Raw genomic sequence first — 16,132 nt, 5'->3', positions numbered from 1 at the left:
TTATTGTAAGTGCTTCTTTCACTCATAAAAGCATCCTAACTTAGATGACCAAATCACCCTATCAATAAATGTTGTTGAATTAACAAATGACTTAATGAATAAAGACGTTCACTGTCAGAATCTAGGCAGGAAAAGTCGATGTGTGGATTCTGTGGTCACTGTACCTCCTTCTCCAGAAGTGCTTGACTCTCCTGGAGACAGAGGAGATAAATTGCACACACCAGATGCTCAATCACCTTTATTGCACAAGTAAGTTGAAAAATGTTAGCACGTTCCTACTTCAAGAAAACCTGGGTCGGGTATAGTGGCTCATGCTTGTAATCCCAGCACTTTGAGAGGCCAAGGCAGGAGTTCAAGACCAGCCTAGGCAACATAATGAGACCCCTATCTCTGCAAAAAAAAAATTTTTAATTAAAAAAGAAAATTAGCCAGCCATGCTGGCCCCACTTTGGGAGGCTGAGGTTGGAGGATCACTTAAGCCCAGGACATTGAGGATGCAGTAAGCAATGTTTTACGCCACTGGACTCCTGCCTGTGTGGGAGAACAAGACCCCATCTCTAAAAAGATAAAATAAAAATTAAAATCTGGATGTAAAACATTATAGTACAGATCACTGTGGCAGAGATTATTAAATATTACCTACATTTACTACTTGGTTAAACCTAGCTGGTAGTGAAATGTAAAGAGCTGGCTTTACTACTTACTGGAAATAAAAAATGCAGATTCAATACTCCTAAAATGTCAGTGGGGACATGATTTTAAAAAGATTAAACAGATGCACTGTTTTTAAAAAAACCTCTTCTCGGCCAGGCGTGGTGGCTCCCACCTGTAATCCCAGCACTTTGGGAGGCCGAGGTGGGCGGATCACAAGGTCAGAGATCAAGAACATCCTGGCTAACACAGTGAAACCCTGTCTCTACTAAAAATACAAAAAAAAAAAAAAAAAAAAAATTAGCTGGGCATGGTGGCGGGCACCTATAGTCCCAGCTACTCGGGAGGCGAGGCAGGTGAATGGCGTGAACCTGGGAGATGGAGCTTGCAGTGAGCCGAGATTGCGCCACTGCACTACAGCCTGGGCGACAGAATGAGAATCCATCTCAAAACAAAAAACAAAAAACCTCTTCTCGGTATGTATGTATGTGCATACACACACCAGTTAGGGTTGCCCTTGTTCTTAGGGAAAGATAATCTCCTTGAGTTTGGTATCATAAATACAAGTTTTATTTAAACTTTTTTTGTAATTCAAGTAGAAAAAGCTATTTAACTACTGTTACATAAAAAGTAGAAAGTGAGGCAATCCACCTTTTTGACAGTAATCTTCTCTTCTTCTAACAGTGCCATCTTCTTTGAAAAGTCCAGTTAATTCCAGGCCGGGCGCGGTGGCTCATGCTTATAATCCTAGCACTTGGGGAGGCTAAGGTGGGCAGATCACAAGGTCAGGAGTTTGAGACCAGCCTGACCGACAAGGTGAAACCCCATCTCTACTAAAAATACAAAAATTACAAAAATTAGCTGGATGTGGTGGTGTGTGCCTGTAATCCCAGCTACTCAGGAGGCTGAGGCAGCAGAATTGCTTGAACCTGGGAGGCGGAGGTTGTAGTGAGCTGAGATTGTGCTACTGCATTCCAGCCTGGGCAACAGAGTGAGACTCTGTCTCCAAAAAAAAAAAAGAAAGAAAGTCCAGATAATTCCTTGTAAATAAGGTTTTTAATAAATTACAAATACGTAATAGGTTTTTATCCATCTTCTTCCTAACTACTCAATGCATTGTTACATAGTAACAGTTTTGTTCTGCTTCTTCTTTGTTGGAAGTCTGAGAGTCTGAAATCTGCATTGGCTTGGTTGAGCTTGGGAATTTTTTTGGTACCAGGGGTGCAAATATCCATTGTAGAAGTCAGTAGCCGTTAATGTTTTCTTGAGCATCACTGATCGAACACCAATCCAACTATCCTAAAGGGCAAAATACAAATAGTGAATAGGCAGGGGTGGTAAAACTAAAAAACCAAGTAAATATTAGTTTCTACAATTTTTATCATGGAAACAACAAACCAACAAACCGTTACTAAATGCCTAGCTGCAAATAGCACTATACTAAGTAACATGTAGAATTCTTTGACTCTATTAGGTTGGTGCAAAAGTCATTGCGGTTTTTGCCACCGAAATTACAAGCTTATTACCAAGGAGCGATAACAAATGTATAGTCCTGTATAAATGTATTTAAATACAAAGGGAGCAGAATAAAAGGTATGTAACATGAAATACATATATAGGCCAGGCGTGGTAGCTCATGCCTGTAATCCCAGCACTTTGGGAGGCCAAGACAGGTGGATCACCTGAGGTCAGGAATTCGTGACCAGCCTGACCAACATGGCAAAACTCCGTCTCTACTAAAAATACAAAAATTAGCCAGGCGTGGTGGCAGGTGCCTATAATCCCAGGTACTTGGAAGACTGAGGCAGGAGAATCGCTTGAACCCAGGAGGTGGAGGTTGCAGTGAGCTGAGATCGCGCCACTACACTCCAGCCTGGGCAACTCCATCTCAAAAAAACAAAACAAAACAAAACAAACAAAAAAACCCCATATATATAGACCTGGAAAAGGACAGCAAGACATATGCATCCAACACTGTTCCAGAATAAGGTGACGAGAGACAAAGAGAGGTTGATGGAGTTTTGTATTCACAGTCTGTAGGTCAATCTATCACACATTTTAAACCTTTTTTTTTTTTTTTTTTTTTGTGACGGAGTTTTGCTCTTATTGCCTAGGCTAGAGGGCGGTGGCGTGATCTCGGCTCACTACAACCTCCGCCTCCTGGGTTCAAGCGATTCTCCTGCCTAAGCCTCCCAAGTAGCTGGGATTACAGGCATCTGTCACCACACCTGGTTAATTTTTGTATTTTTAGTAGAGATGGGATTTCTCCATGTTGGTCAGGCTGGTCTCGAACTCCTGACCTCAGGTCATCCACCCACCTCAGCCTCTCAAAGTACTGGATTTCTGGTGTGAGCCACCGTGGCCAGCTAAACCTCTTCTTAAGTATGAAATATCTCACATGAACACCATATGATGCAAAATACCTAGGAAATGGAAGGAATATAGAACACTTCTCAGAACACACCATGGTCTTATAAAACAATAATGATTCCAAAGTTATTTTAAATAGTTCAGAAATCTCCTCTTTACTACTGTTAAGTAGTAAAAGCAAGTAGGATCCCTGTCCTGTAGTAGTTCAGCCAAATATTTTAATATGACTATCTCTTATGTTACCAAGCACAAGAGCTGTTAATTAAATTGGGCTACTAAAAATACACGGGTTCTTTTAAGAAAGCCCTCAAGTTATTGAATCTTCTTTCTTTGATTGAGTAATAATAATGCCTTGGCAAAACTTCATCACTTTCAAAAAATTATGCTAGAGACTTCACTATTTCTTGAGAAAATTAAATGGTCTCTTGACCAAATCTGATGGACAGGTAGTTAAGTTCCAACTAAAAATAATAAATGATACAGACTATAAACACAGTAAAACAACTATGATAACTTGAAACTATGGAAAACATACCTTGCAATAAACCAACAGTATTTGTGACTGTTTGTGGTATATTACTGATCCTGGAATAAGAGCCTGTCTCGTTAATTTTGGGTCTGAAGAATGGAAAAAAGAAAAGATATATAAGAGAGAAAAGCAATTATGCAACTTCATAGTACTTCTTAAAAATCAAAAAAACATCTTGGGAGGCAGTACTGATACCGGAGAGAACACATTTGCTGATGATGCTGACTTTGTAAATCAAAACTTACAAGGAAGCCACAGTGCTCTCTGTATGTCAGAAACCCAAAGGAAAGCTGCCTATGAACATACAAAGCTGTAATTCCTTTACCCAGTGACCACCTAAAATGCTGAATCTGCAAGTTTTGTGTTAGCACTTTGGTGAAATAACTAGCTAACGGGGGAAATACACGGGATGTTTAGGATTTAATCTGGCCCTTTCATCCCTGCCCAAACAAATCCTAATTCCTAGGTTCCTGGGGAACGCCAACTACCTCTAAATTAAACCACCTTCCTCTGTGGCTCACATTCCTTCTGTCCACCATATTGGGAGGGTGCTGATGGGCCTTAGAATGGACCTGTGGCGTGATGTATGAATACACTCTGGCCTAGATTTTCACTGAGCTGCCCAGATATTTTCATTATAATATTCACCAGAATGAAACTAATCAAGTCATTCTGCACTCTCTGAAAACCTTAAGGCAGGAAATCACAGAGCTTAAAATGGGATGGGAACACTGCTCTGCCTACTCCCCAGGTTCTTGTAATGAATTTTTTTTTTTTTTTAATGGAGTTTCACTTGTTGCCCAGGTTGGAGTGCAATGGCACAGTCTTGGCTCACTGAAACCTCTGCCTCCCAGGTTCAAGTGACTCTCCTGCCTCAGCCTCCCAAGTAGCTGGGATTACAGGCATGCGCCACCATGCCCAGCTAAATTTTTGTGTTTAGTAGAGACGGGGCTTCACCATGTTGGTCAGGCTAGTCTTGAACTCTTGACCTCAGGTGATCCACCCGCCTTGGCCTCCCAAAGTGCTGGAATTATAGGTGTGAGCCACCGTACCTGGCCAGTTCTTGTAATGATTAAATGAGAAAATACATGAGAATGAGTGTTGCAAAGACAATAAGTGAATGAAAAGTATTATCATTACTGAACTGAAACAAACTAAAAGAATTCTTATTTTTAGTAATTGTGACATATGATAAAACAGACATATTTCCAGACAGACTACAGTGAAAACAGTTTCCACGTTAGCTATTCAAAAGTTAGTACCAGCAAGGACTGAACTGTTAACTTCTACCAAATCCAGAAGTTTAATGGTATTCCCCATCCAGAGCGTCTGCAATGGAATCTGCAAGTAAAATTAAAGAAGGTATGACAACGGAATACACTCAACTCCCAGACACTTTTCAACTACTATTTTGTGTTAATCTGGACTTTTCCTGCAATTAGAGGAATTGGGAACTCAGTCACTAAGTTTCATGGAACAGACCACAAACATGACTCTCTATCTCAGTGTTTCCAGGATTTATAAGATCTTAAATGTTACTTTTAAATCAATGTTTATATCTAATATACTAATATTTCCAATTAAAAATGTATTATCCTTATAAAAAATGCAAGCATTACATCAATGTTAAAAGATTTTAGAAAATGATAGTATTCTGTATTTATTCCCATCTCTATTAACGACTATTAAGTTTGATGTGCATTTCCCTGTATTTTTTTCTACAAATATTATTATAAAAATGTAGAACACACTGATAGAGACAGGAGACAGTCAAATGCCACCCAGGTCATTATGCACAGGGGGCTTGCCTAAACATGTCCATGGTGAAAAATTCTGTCCCTTAACACATGTGCAGTAAAGGAAATAAATCAGCGTGGCGTGGCTCAGACTAAGAGCCCGCATGAGCACTGGAAGAATGGGGGTGGAACCACCAGGAATTTGTGCCTCATGTGGGGGAAGAGCCTGGCCTCTTCAGCTCCTGTGTGGTAGCCTGATATTCAATCTGTGGGGTGGAAGCCTGTTGGCAGGATCCCCTTTTTTCGCTGAGAGCTTTCTTTTAATAAATTCCTCTCTCCTCACCTTTCAGTGTGTCCACATGCCTAATTTTTCCTGGTTGTGAGACAAGAACCCAGATTTTAGCTGAGTTAAGGAGCAAAAAGTCCTGCATCAATACTGTTTTACAAGGACTTTTGTTATTTGACCATAAAGCATTGATGTTTCATCAGTACATACTTATTTATTTCATTCTCTCTGCTGCACAGTAACCTATTTTATGAATACATAATTTATGCAACAACTATCTTTATGAGAGATATTTCAGTTATTTTCAATTTATTGCTATTTATAACACTATAAACTAGGGTAATAGCCTTGTAGATATATCTTTGAGCACTTATACATTTCTGGATAATAGTTTTGGGGTTGTTTGTTTTTAAAGTGGAATGCCTGGGTTAAATAGCATCAACATTTTATTGCTAAACTGCCTGGATAAGTGAGAAAAAAATATGATAATCTCTCGCTGTTTATTATTAGTGAAGCTGAGGAGCTGTCCATGTATTTATGTGCACTTTTATTTCTCTGTAACCTGCCTATTTATGCCCTGGTTAAAACTGGGATGGTTATCTCATTAATTTCCTAAATATAGAAAATATTTAACTCTTATATGTATTGTGAATATTTTCCTCAGTTTGTTGACTTTTAATCTTGGGGACAGCCATTTTCTCCATGCATAAGTTTTTTATTTTCATATAGTCTTTTATCTCATGACTTTGATGGTTCATATCATACTTAAAAAGGCTTACTCCACACTTTAAGATTATTAAATATTGTCAAATTATTCAGTTGTGCTTTTTTCTAGTCCTTGTGATTTTATTTTTATATTTAAATCCTTGATCCATCTATATTTTGATTTTTTTATTAAGGTAAAAAACGCGTAAGAAAAATCTACTCAGTTAACAAATTGTAAATATACCATACGGTATTGTTAACTACATATGCATTGTTATAATATAGCAGTTACTATGATTTTATTTCATTTTTTATTTTTTTGAGACAGAGTCTTGCTCTGTCGCCCAGGCTGGAGTGCAGTGGCGCAATCTCAGCTCACTGCAAGCTCCGCCTCCTGGGTTTACACCATTCTCCTGCCTCAGCCTCCCGAGTAACTGGGACTACAGGCACCTGCCACCTCGCCCAGCTAGTTTTTTGTATTTTTTAGTAGAGACAGGGTTTCACCGTGTTAGCCAGGATGGTCTCGATCTTCTGACCTTGTGATCCGCCTGTCTCGGCCTCCCAAAGTGCTGGGATTACAGGCTTGAGCCACCGCGCCCGGCCTACTATGATTTTAAATGATAGGATTTGAGGGTTTCCCCCACCAATGGTTGGACAGTTATCCCAATGCTATTTACTAGATAATCCATCTTACCCCTCCCTCCCTTTATCATGTAACACATTTCCAACATACCTGAGATCCTAGAACCTGATTTAAATATACTAATAAAATTTAACACACACCAGGAAATAAGTTCTCTCAAATTTCTGATTTGAATGCATTTATTTCCAGACTGTAGTTCAATCCTCTATTTCATAGATGAAGAGAGTGAGGCTTAGAGAAATGCAGCTGTTTTCCCAAGGTTGGACCCAGCTAGTTAGTAGCAAAGCCAGGATTGGCTCCTGTTTTCTGATTCTCAGCACAGTGCTCTTTTTATGACATCCCTTAAAGAGGGTATTTAACTTTGAGAAGAGTTAGGTTGTTGTAATAATTTGAACATTAAATCAAATAAGTAAATGAATTTGAAGAACAGGTTCATAACCGTATCTATGTCATATCCTCTTCTATAACTTGCTGGCTCACTTCTCTTTTGCCTGCTTCAATAAAAGTTCTGAAACAATTTTCATATGTGCAATATTTTTCTTTTAAATAACTCAAAATATTTTTGAAACATGCTTACTGACTAAAAAAAGATTTCCATTTACTGAGAGTAATAAACATGCTAGGTACATACTCAGAATATAGTCTTGTTCTTGAGGAGGTAAAGCTCACCTTATCAACAGAGCATTGTAGAAAGGAAAGGGATGGTAAGAATATAATCATTTTGGTGTCTGCCATCATTACTGCCAAAATAGTATGTTTGCATGAATTTACATTCACCTAGTTTATTTCCTTTGATCTTGACAGTTGGGTACATGGTCATTAACCCCACTTTAGAGGTAAAAAAAGCAGAAGCTCAAAGACAAGGGCCTTCCTCTTGGTTAGTAAAGGGCAGCTCTAGGAACAAAACCCCACCTTCTGGCTCAGTCTTTTATAGCACAAAGCTTTTCTCCATGTGCAGTGAAGATAAACTGCAGAGAGTAAGAATCACCATGTAGTAAGTTACAGGTGCCAAGAGATTTCAAGCTACTGGCCTAAATTGCATCTCAGGAAGTTGTCTACTTGATGTCTCCATATGAATGTCTCCTAACTTAACATATGTCAAACTTAACATTGCCAAAACTATTGATTTCTCTTCCCAAATTTGTTCCTCCCCAGACATCCTCATCTCAATTAAATGGTTCCACTATTCACCCAGTTTCTCAAGCCAAAAATCGATAAATGATCCTTATTTATCTTGCCCTAATTTCCCAGATTCCACCAGCAAATCCCACTGACTCTATCTCCAAGCATAGTCTGGATGTCCACTCCTTTCTATCCACTATTATCATTGTTCCAAACTGCCATCATCTGTCATCTGGCTATAGTTGCAGCAGCTTCTTCTTCTCTTTTTTTTTTTTAGACAGGATCTTGCTCTGTGGCCCAGGCTGGAGTACAGTGGTGGAATCACAGCTCACTGCAGCCTCAACCTCTCAGGGTCAAGTGATCCTCCTACCTCAGCCACCCGAGTAGCTGGGACTATAGGTGCATCCCACGATACCCAGCTAATTTTTGTATATTGTGTAAGAGACAGGGTTTCACCACGTTGCCCAGACTGGTCTGGAACTCCAGGGCTCAAGCGATTCACTCTTTTTGGCCTCCCAAAGTGCTGGTATTACAGGTATAAGCCACCATGCCCAACCAGTTCCCTAACTGACCTTCACTCCACTCTCTAGCAGCAGCCAGGGCAAACTTTTAAGAATGTACATACCTAATCCTATTACTCCCCTGCCATGGTCCTCTGATGTCATCCCATTGCACATCAATCCTACCTACTCAATCTTGCTTCTCACCTCACCTTAGCTACTCTCCATCTTGCCAGCTATACTCTAGCCACACCAGCCTCATTTCTGTCCCTCAAACATGTCCAACTCTTTTCCATCTTGGGTTGTTTTTTTTTGACAGCTTTATTGAGATGTAATTCACATACCAGAAAACTCACCCTTTTGAAGCTTCCAAATCAGTGGTTTTTAGAGTCGTTCAACCAATGCCACTCGTTTTTTTCTTGCCTAATTTTTAGAACATTTTCATCACCCATCTTCCCCACAAAAAACACACACCTATTATCAGAAACCTCCCATTATCCTCTCTCCTCCAGCCTGTGGATTTGCCTGTTTTAGACATTTCATATAAATGGAATAATAAAATATGTAGTCTGTTGTGAAATAGTTTTTTCCCTTAGCATAGTGTTTTTCAGGTTCATCCATGTCATAGCATGTGATTATGGTTATGGCTGAGTATTAATAATATTCCGTTGTATGGCTATACCACATTTTATTTATGCATCCATCAGTTGGATATTTGGGTTGTTTTCACTTTTTGGCTATTCTGAATAATGCTGCTATGAAGATTCAGGTACACATTTTTGTGTGAGCATAATGTTTCCAATTCTCTTAAGTATAAACCTAGGAATGGAAATGCTGGGTCATAAGATAATTTTGTGTTTAACTTTTTGAGGAACTGTCAAATTGTTTTCTACACAAGTTGCACCATTTTTAGAGGTAAACACGGTACCACGAATGTATGAAGTTTCCAAATTTCTCTGCATCCTTGCCAACACTAGTTTTTGTCTGTTTTTTGAATTATAGCCATCCTAATGGTGTGAAGTGGTATCTCATTGTGGTTCTGATTTGCATATCCCTAAAGACTGATGAAGTTGATAATCTTTTATGTGCTTATTGGCCATTCATATTATGTATCTGCTTGAAAGAAATGTCTACTCAGGGCCCAAGGCAGTGGCTCATGCCTGTAATCCCAGCACTTAGGGAGGCCGAGGTGGATCACCTGAGGATAGGAGTTCGAGACCAGCCAGGCCAACATGGTGAAACCCCGTCTCTACTAAAAGTACAAAAACTAGCCGGGCGTGGTGGCGCATGCCTATAATCCCAGCTACTCGGGAGGCTGAGGCAGGAGAATCGCTTGAACCCAGGAGGCCGAAGTTGCAATGAGCCAAGGTCGCACCACTGCACTCCAGCCTGGGCAACAAGAGCACAATTCCATCTCGAAAATAAACAAAAAAGAAATGTCTACTCAGTCTTTTTGGCCATTTTTAATTGGGTTATTTGTCGTTTTACTGCAGAGTTGTTGTAAGAGTTCTTTACTCTAGATATTAGGTCCTTATCAGTTATATGATTTGCAAATATTCCCTCCCATTCTGTAAGCTGTCTTTTTTTTTTTTTTTTTTTTTGAGACAGGGTCTCACTTTGTCACCCAGGATGAAACACAGTGGTGCAATCACAGCTCACTGCAGCCTCAACCTCCCTGGCTCAAGTGCATCCTTCCATTTCAGCCTCCCAAGTAGCTAGGACCACAGGTGTGCACCATGATGCCCAGCTAATTTTTTACTTTTTGTAATGATGGGGACTTACTACATTGCCCAGTCTGGTCTCAAACTCTTGGGCTCAAGCAATCCTCCTGTGTCAGCCTCCCAAAGTGCTGGGATTATAGGTATGAGCCACTATGCTTGGCCTGTCTTTTTTACTTTGTTGATAGTGTCCTTTGAAGCACAACTCTTTTTAATTTTGATGAAGCCCAATTTCTCTATTTTTAGTCTGATTTCTTATGCTTCATGGCATCATATCTAAGAAACCACTGCCTAATTCAAGATCATGAATATTTACACCTATATTTTCTTCTAAGAGTTTTCTAGTTTTAGCTATTCATTTAGCTTCTTTAACTTTTACATATGATGTGACATAGGGTCCAAATTCATTCATTTGATTGTGGACATCCAGTTGTCCCAGCACCATTTATTGAGAATACTATTCTTTCTCCATTTGATTGTCTTGGCACTCTTGTCAAAAAAAAAAAAAAAAAAAAAAATCAATTGTCCATAAATGTATGGGTTTATTCCTAGACTTTAAAAAAAATTTGAGGCTGGGCGCAGTGGCTCAAGTCTGTAATCCCAGCACTTTGGGAAGCCGAGACGGGCGGATCACGAGGTCAGGAGATCGAGACCATCCTGGCTAACACGGTGAAATCCCGTCTCTACTAAAAAATACAAAAAAAAAACTAGCCGGCTGAGGTGGCTACTCGGGAGGCTGAGGCAGGAGAATGGCGTAAACCTGGGAGGCGGAGCTTGCAGTGAGCTGAGATCCGGCCACTGCACTCCAGCCCGGGCGACAGAGCAAGACTCTGTCTCAGAAAAAAAAAAAAAATTTGAGACAGAGTCTCACTCTGTCACCTAGGCTGGAGTGCAGTGGTGTGATCTCCACCTCCCAGGTTCAAGCGATTCTTGTGCCTCAGCCTCCTGAGTAGCTGGGACTACAAGCGTATGCCACCACATCTGGCTGGCTAATTTTTGTAAATATTTTTAGTAGAGATGAGGTTTCACCATGTTGGCCAAGCTGGTCTCAAACTCCTGACCTCAAGTGATCCACCTGCCTCAGCCTCCCAAAGTGCTGGGATTACAGGCATGAGCCATCATGCCTGGCCTATTTCTAGACCCTTAATTCGATTCCAATGAACTATAGACAGTACCATACTATCTTGGTTACGGCAGTTTTGCAGCAAGTTTTGAAACTGAGAACTATGAGTCCTCCAATTTTGTTAGTTTTGGTTATTCTGGGCCCCTTGCAATTCCGTATACATTTTAGGAGCAGCTTGTCAATTTGTACAAAGAAGCCAATTGGGATTTTTTTTAGGAATTGTGTTGAATCTATACATCAATTTGGGGAGTGGAGACATCTTAACAATACTAAGTTTATCCAATCAATGAATATGGGGGTCTTTCCATTTACTTGGGTCTTCTTTACTGTTTATTAGCTCTAAAAGTTTTTTGGGAAATTCTTCATGATTTTTTATATGCAAGATTATATCATCTACAAATAGAGGCAGATTTACTTCTTCTTTTCCAACCTTTCGTTTGGTTGCCTTTCGTTTCTTTTTTCTTGTCTAATTGCCCCAACAGAACAAAGTTAAATAGAAGACATTTAACTTTGAGAGAGCAGACATCTTTATCTTCTTTGTGATCTTAAGGGAAAGGCTTTGTCTTTCTTCTATTTTCTTTCTTTCTTTTTTTTTTTTCTTTAAGAGACAAAGTCTGGCTATATTGTCCAGGCTGGTCTCTAACTCCTGGCCTCAAGCAATCCTCCTGCTCAGCCTCCAAAATACCTGGGACTACAAGCATCCACCACTGTGCTTGGCTTCTTTTATTAAGTATGATGTTAGTTATAGGGTCTTCATAGATGTCCTTTATCAAGTTGAGGAAATGCTCTTCTATTTATTATTGAGGTTTTTTAAAAATGTGTTGGATTTTGTCAAATGCTTTTCTGCATCTATTGAGACAGTAATGTAGCTTTTGTCCTTTATTCTACTAATATGATATGTTACATTGACTGATTTTCATATGTTGAACCAATCTTGCATTCCTGGGATAAATCCCACTTGGGGCAGGGTGTGATGGCTCACACCTGTAATCCCAGCACTTTGGGAGGCTGAGGTGGGCGGATCACTCCAGTTCAGGAGTTTGAGACCAGCCTGGCCAACATGGTGAAACCCCATCTCTACTAAAAATACAAAAAAATGAGCTGAGCATGGTGCTGCATGCCTGTAGTCCCAGCTACTCAGGAGGCTGAGGCAGGATAATTGCTTGAGCCAAGAAGGCAGAGGTTGCAGTGAGTTCAAACTGCACAATTAACACTCCAGCCTAGGCGACAGGGCGAGATACCATCTCAAAAAAAAAAAAAATTCCACTTTGTCATCGTGTATAATCCTTTTTTATATGTTGCTGGATTCGGTTTGCTAACTCTGTGGAGGACTTGTGCATCTATATTCAGGGATATCAATCTGTAGTTTTCTTTTCTTGTGATTCTTTATTTGGGTTAGCCCACCTTGGGTTTTGTACTAGCTGTTCCTCTGCCTGGAATGCTCTTCTCTGATCTAGGCATGGCTGGCTCCTTATTGTCTTTCAGATCTCAGCTTAAGTGTCAGAGAGAGGCTTTCCCCATCACCAATCTAAAATAACCTCCAGTTATTCTATCACATGATCCTATTTTTATTTTCATCAAGGAATTCATCACACCATTTGATTTTTTTTTTTGAGACAGAGTTTTGCTCTTGTTGCCCAGGCTGGAGTGCAATGTGCGATCTCGGCTCACCATAACCTCCACCTCCTGGGTTCAAGCAATTCTCCTGCCTCAGCCTCCCAAGTAGCTGGGATTACAGGCATGTGCCACTTGGCCTGGCTAATTTTTTTGTATTTTTAGTACAGACAGGGTTTCTCCATGTTGGTCAGGCTGGTCTCGAACTCCTGACCTCAGGTGATCCGCCTGCCTTGGCCTGCCAAAGTGTTGAGATTACAGGTGTGAGCCACCGTGCCCGGTCTTTTTTTCTTTCCTTTTGAGACAGAGTCTTGCTCTGTTGCCCAGGCTGGAGTGCAGTGGCATGATCTCGGCTCACAGCACCCTCTGCCTCCTAGGTTCAAGCAATTCTCCTCCCTCAGCCTTCCTAGTAGCTGGGATTATAGGCACATGCCACTACACCCAGCTAATTATTTTGTGTGTTTTTAGTACAGACAGGGTTTCATCATGTTGGTCAGGCTGGTCTCAAACTCCTGACCTCAGATGATGCATCTGCCTCAGCCTCCCAAAGTGCTGGGATTACAGGCGTGAGCCACCATGCCTGGCCTGATTTTTTTTTTTTTGCTTATTTGTTGTCTGTCCTCCCACACCACCTGTATCTATAATACCTAGTACATTGCTTGACACATAATAGGCCTTCAATAAATATTTTGTTTAATGAATGAATGAATAATAGCAGCTATCATTTAATGAGTACCTATTGTGTGCCAGATACTGTACAAGATACTGTAAATACATTATACCAGCCCTGATATTCCAATGAACAAACTAAAGCTCGGAGGTTAAATAACTTTCCTGAGTCTACAAAGTTAGGAAGTAGCAGAGTCAAGATGGAACCCAGCTCTGTCTGGCCCTATAGTCCTTGTTTCCTGATGCCACTCTGTGGCAGCAGGAAAATGATAGGATTTGAAGTAAGACAGATCTCGTTCAAAACCTGACACTGACTTTCATTAACTAGCAACACGACATTGAGTAACACTTAATAACAATTCATCATCTACTTTAAGCCTCAATTTCTTCAACTTTAAAATGGGATGATAATAACTATAACATAAGTCTGTGATCCTCCTTATTGAAGAATTTAGCATGCTATAGATATCCAATGGTCGTTCCCCATTTTACCCAACATTAATAACAGAGATGGTCCATTAAAAACCACACACTTGGCCAGGCACAGTGGCTCATGCCTGTAACCCCAGCACTTTGGGAGGCTGAGGAGAGCAGATCACTTGAGTTCAGGAGTTCAAGACCAGCCTGGGCAACATGGCAAAACCCCGTCTCCACAAAAAAATACAAATTTAGCCAGGTGTGGGGGTGTGCGCCTGTGGTTGCAGCTACTCAGGGGCTGTCACAGGAGGCTCACTTGAGCCTGGGAGGCAGAGGTGGCAGTGAGCCAAGGTTTCGCCACTGTACTCCAGGCCTGGGTGACAGAGCCAGACCCTGTCTCAAAAAATAAAACAAAACACAAACACACACACACACACACACACACACACACACACACACACACGGTAAGCCCAGTGTTCTTATAACACAAGTAGCTATTGAAATGAAAGAAAAAAACCCCACAAATTTATCAATGAACTGAGAATTTAACTCAGACATTTGAACAAACTGTTATATTACTACACTTGGTGTACCATATGTAGAAATCAATGATTTAACAATCTGATTGTAAAACATTGGCCAAAGGCAGAAAGACATATTGGAAAAAACACAGGATTAGGAGTGAGAAGATTTAAGTTCATTATTTAGTGACTGGACATTCCTGTTAGTCATCTCATTTTCTTTCCCCTCACCTATGAAGTAGGATAGTAAAACCTGGTTATGTGAAACTGCAATATACATATATTTAAAAGTGCTTTGTGAATTCTAAGGTCTCTATAAACACTTTAAACAGTTGAAAGAATTTTTAAGAATAAATTTCATGTTTCCTAGGTTTTGTTCCTAAGATAAACCTTTTATTTGGGATACATTTGGGATTATTCCTAAATAAAAATATTTAGAAAGCAAATTACACACATAGAAAACCAACTAGGCAAAACTGCAACCTGACTTCCCAACTTACTATATTTCCAATGGCACGGTAAAGTCTGAATATTTGTTCTGAAGTTTGTTCCTCCCATTTTACACAACTGGTACCAGCAGAAATCTTAGGGGCTACAAGATAAAGCCAAGAGCAAAAATGAACATCAGGGTCAATGTCCATGAATTGATAGCTATTGATACTAAGTAAGAGATACCAGAGAATTCATTCTAATCTCTCGACTTTTCTATATGTTCAAAATTTTCCATATATCAAGTAAAAATAATACATAAATAATCACATAAATACTAAAAGAAAACATGGGTGAACTTCTTCACATCCTGGGAGTAGAAAATACCCTTCTAACTATGAAATGAGACTAAACTTTTTTTTTTGAGACAGGGTTTTGCTGTTACCCAGGCTGGAGTGCAGTGGCATGATCTCAGCTCACTGCAACCTCCACCTCCCAGGCTCAAGAGATTCTCTCTCAGCCTCTCGAGTAGCTGGGACTACAGGCATGCACTACCATGCCTGGCTAATTTTTTGTATTTTTAGTAGAGAAGGGGTTTCGCCATGTTTGCCAGGCTGGTCTTGAACTCCTAACCTTAAGTGATCCACCTGCCTCATCCTCCCAAAGTGCTAGGATTAGATGCGTGAGCTACCATGCCTAGCCAAAATAAACTTTTTTTTTTAATGAGACAAAAAGAAATGCCATAAGTTAAATCAAAAAACAAATGACAAACCGAATTTGCAAATTATCTCAGAGAGGACTAATCTCTCTATTATGAAATATAAGTACTCAAAAAACGGAAAAGAAAAAGACCAAAATGTTGATAGGAAAATGGGCAAAAGATATAACACTACCCAGAAAAAAGAAATGCAAATAGTTCTTAAATATATGAAAAGATCTTCAACATTACTGACAAGAATAAGGTACATTAAAACTACTCCACGTAGTTTTACTATACTATTACAAATAACTATGTGCATGTTATCTTCCTAATCTTACTAGTACTATTATTTGAAATAGCAAAAGATTGGAAATAACCCAAATGCCCACCAATCAGACA

General features: G+C 39.9%; 1 protein-coding gene across 2 annotated transcripts in view; it reads right to left on the bottom strand.

Moving 5' to 3' along the window:
* Window positions 1-223: 223 nt before the first annotated feature.
* The window catches only part of LOC105488530 (mitochondrial methionyl-tRNA formyltransferase), a 29,128-nt gene continuing 13,219 nt past the window's right edge, over window positions 224-16,132 (bottom strand). Inside the window, exons 6-10 of one of the 2 annotated variants that reach the window (XR_011626438.1) lie at window positions 15,105-15,196; window positions 4,813-4,891; window positions 3,557-3,639; window positions 2,970-3,074; window positions 1,831-1,950 (exon numbers count right to left, since the gene is read on the bottom strand). Coding sequence is in view for 1 of the 2 variants with exons in the window: in XM_011752715.2 (XP_011751017.1) it covers window positions 1,771-1,950; window positions 3,557-3,639; window positions 4,813-4,891; window positions 15,105-15,196 (434 nt within the window). In the remaining variant the exon portion in view is untranslated. Of the gene's footprint in view, window positions 1,951-2,969; window positions 3,075-3,556; window positions 3,640-4,812; window positions 4,892-15,104; window positions 15,197-16,132 lie in introns of both variants that reach the window. The other variant, XM_011752715.2, reaches the window with a different exon arrangement.

Source organism: Macaca nemestrina, chromosome 7 (assembly GCF_043159975.1).
Source record: "Macaca nemestrina isolate mMacNem1 chromosome 7, mMacNem.hap1, whole genome shotgun sequence".
Classification (NCBI taxonomy): Eukaryota; Metazoa; Chordata; class Mammalia; order Primates; family Cercopithecidae; genus Macaca; species Macaca nemestrina.
The sequence above is the reverse complement of the archived record's forward strand: the minus strand, read 5'-3'. Positions and strand labels throughout refer to the sequence as shown.